We start from the raw sequence: 2,519 nt of genomic DNA, 5'->3' as shown, positions 1-2,519 counted from the left end.
GTGAAGACATGGATTTAAGGTCGTCGCTCGACCGTTGATGAAGACTAGGGTTTAAGGTCGTCGCTCGATTATTGGTTAAGACATGGGTTTAAGGTCGTCACTCGACCGTCGGTGAAGACAAGGATTTATAGTCGCCGCTCGACTCATGAGTCTGGAATGCTTACAATTTTATTCATACTTGTCTTGCATTAGGAAGACATGCACGCACATACATGTAAATATCATCATTCACACCTCTTACCTGGCCCTATAGGGTTAGAGGTGATTCACACTCCATGATTGAATGAGCTGACTTCAATCTTTGTCTTTCAAATAATATGCTCCTAAGCAGAGTTTCTGCACGACCTTATAGGGTCCAACCCATGGAGCTTCGAGTTTGGTGACATCGCCGACCGGCTTTATCTTTTTCCACACTAGATCACTGACCTGGAAGGACCACGAGATAACTCTCCGATTGTAATTTTGTTTCATCCGCTGCTGGTATGCCATCAGTCGAACGGCAACCTTGTCCCGTGCTTCGTCGACCAAGTCTAGCTCCATCAGTCTCCGCTCGCCGTTCTCCTCATCATAGTGTTGCACCTGATCGGACTCCACTCCGACTTCCACCGCGACTAGTGCTTCACTGCCGTACACTAGATGGAATGGCATCACGTCAGTCAACTCCTTTGGGGGTCGTGCGCAGGGCCCATAGGACACTAGGGAGTTTGTCGACCCAACTGCCTCCTACGTGGTCGAGCTGAGCTCGCAATCCTATGAGATTCTCTTAATTGGTGACTTTTACTTGACCATTGCTTTCAGGGTAAGTTGTTGGTACAAGTTGCACTAACGGTCTAACTCAGGTTTTGATGAATAACAAAGTAAGTTAAGTTAGGTTTAATGTGATCTAACGATTTAACCAAGTGTACAAGAGAAGTCCAGATAAATCGATGAGCTGACCAGATATCTAGCAAGAAATCCAGCTAGGTCGACGGGCTGACTGGATAGCTAGTACGAAGTCCAGATACGTCGACGGACTGACCGAATATCTGGCACAAAGTCCAGCTTGGTCAACGGCTCGACCGGATAGCTGGCATGAAATCCAGATAGGTCGACGGGCTGACCAGATGTATGGTAAAGTGGTAAGTTACGGTAAGTCACTGGAGGAGAGTGACTTGGTGAGGACACATTCCCCATTTGAGGGAACAGTAGCGTCGATCCAACTTAGATCCATTTGGGAAATCTAAGTTGAGATCTTGAATAGATTCTGGTCTCGAGAAGACATAATCTAATTACTACTCTTGGCTATAATTGTACTAACACTTATTTTGCAGGGTAATATAAGTTTTATTATCTCAGACTAACTTCATTTTGCAAGAAATAAAGACGGCTGGAAAACTTGGTCCGGGCACCCGGAAGGGATCCGAGCGACCGGAAGTGATCTGGGCGCTCGGAATGCCCAAAATCAATCTTGTCACCAGCTTGGAGAGCGTTGATTTAATGGTTGACGTCATGATCCAGGCTCCCAGAAGGGATCCAAGCACTTGGAACGGTCTATATAAGTATCCTTCCACCAGGAGCATAAAACACAACTTCTCTCTACAACTGCTTTCTTGCGCGTTGCTCCAAAGACGCTCCTACAATGCTGTGAAGCTTCTCCAACAACCTGTGACTAAGTTTTTATTTTCCTTGTTGTTAGTAACTTTATTTTATAGTTCTTGTACTTATTGTATAACTCTTTTGTGAACTATTAGTGGATTATCCAACAAAAGTACTCTCACATGCGGGCCATGGAGTGGAAGTCGGCGAAGGCTCTAAACCAAGTAAAACTTGGTGTGTTAGCGTTATTTTTATTATTATTTTCTGCTACGTACTTTTACTCGATAACGATTTTTCAACGATCTCTATTCACCCCCCCCCCCCTCTAGCGTTTTTTTCGATCTAACAAGTGGTATCAGAGCATGTACCGCTCTGAATTGGTGCAACCACCAATTAGGCAAAGGGGATGAAAATTTTTATTTTCTTATTTTTGATTTTAAGTTTTTCGACATAATCCAAATTGGTATAATTACCTCTTTGGAAACATTTTATCGTAGCAAACCAATCTGAATTGGTGCAATACCAATTCAGTCTTAATATTTTTATTTTTATCCCATACTACTATTCGAAGACCAAAAGTCTTGGGACCATCTCTGTTTTTATTTATTGTGTGCAAGAGAAATGGCCCAAAACGAGGGATATAACACTGTTTGTCCTCCCTGTTGATACAGTCTGACCTGGCTGTTGTTTTGATGTTGACACTGATTTAAGTTTGTATCAGATATTAATCAAACTCAGACTGACTACTGATCGAGGTTGATCCATTGGGAGGGAAAGTCCTGGTGAGTGAAGCCAGGCAAGGGAAATCCAGAGACATCTGGTGAAAAGTCCAAGCAGGGAGCTTGGCATGGGAAAAGTCCAAGTATGGAGACTTGGCACGGAGTGGTCAGAGAGGGCTCGGTAGCTCGTTCTCTGGACCGGACGAAGTCGGAGAGGGCTCGGTA

General features: G+C 44.1%; 1 protein-coding gene across 1 annotated transcript; it reads right to left on the bottom strand.

The window, feature by feature from the left end:
* Positions 1-294: 294 nt before the first annotated feature.
* LOC122034108 lies at positions 295-648 on the bottom strand. The gene has a single exon (XM_042593264.1). It carries the CDS (start codon positions 646-648, stop codon positions 295-297), a length of 354 nt encoding a protein of 117 aa, XP_042449198.1.
* Between the last annotated feature and the right edge of the window lie 1,871 nt (positions 649-2,519).

The sequence above is a fragment of the Zingiber officinale genome, chromosome 1B (genome assembly GCF_018446385.1).
Source record: "Zingiber officinale cultivar Zhangliang chromosome 1B, Zo_v1.1, whole genome shotgun sequence".
Taxonomy (NCBI): Eukaryota; Viridiplantae; Streptophyta; class Magnoliopsida; order Zingiberales; family Zingiberaceae; genus Zingiber; species Zingiber officinale.
The sequence above is the reverse complement of the archived record's forward strand: the minus strand, read 5'-3'. Positions and strand labels throughout refer to the sequence as shown.

Excerpts from the sequence above, each read along its gene's own strand:
- LOC122034108 (XM_042593264.1), bottom strand. The coding sequence starts at position 648 with ATGCCATTCCATCTAGTGTACGGCAGTGAAGCACTAGTCGCGGTGGAA.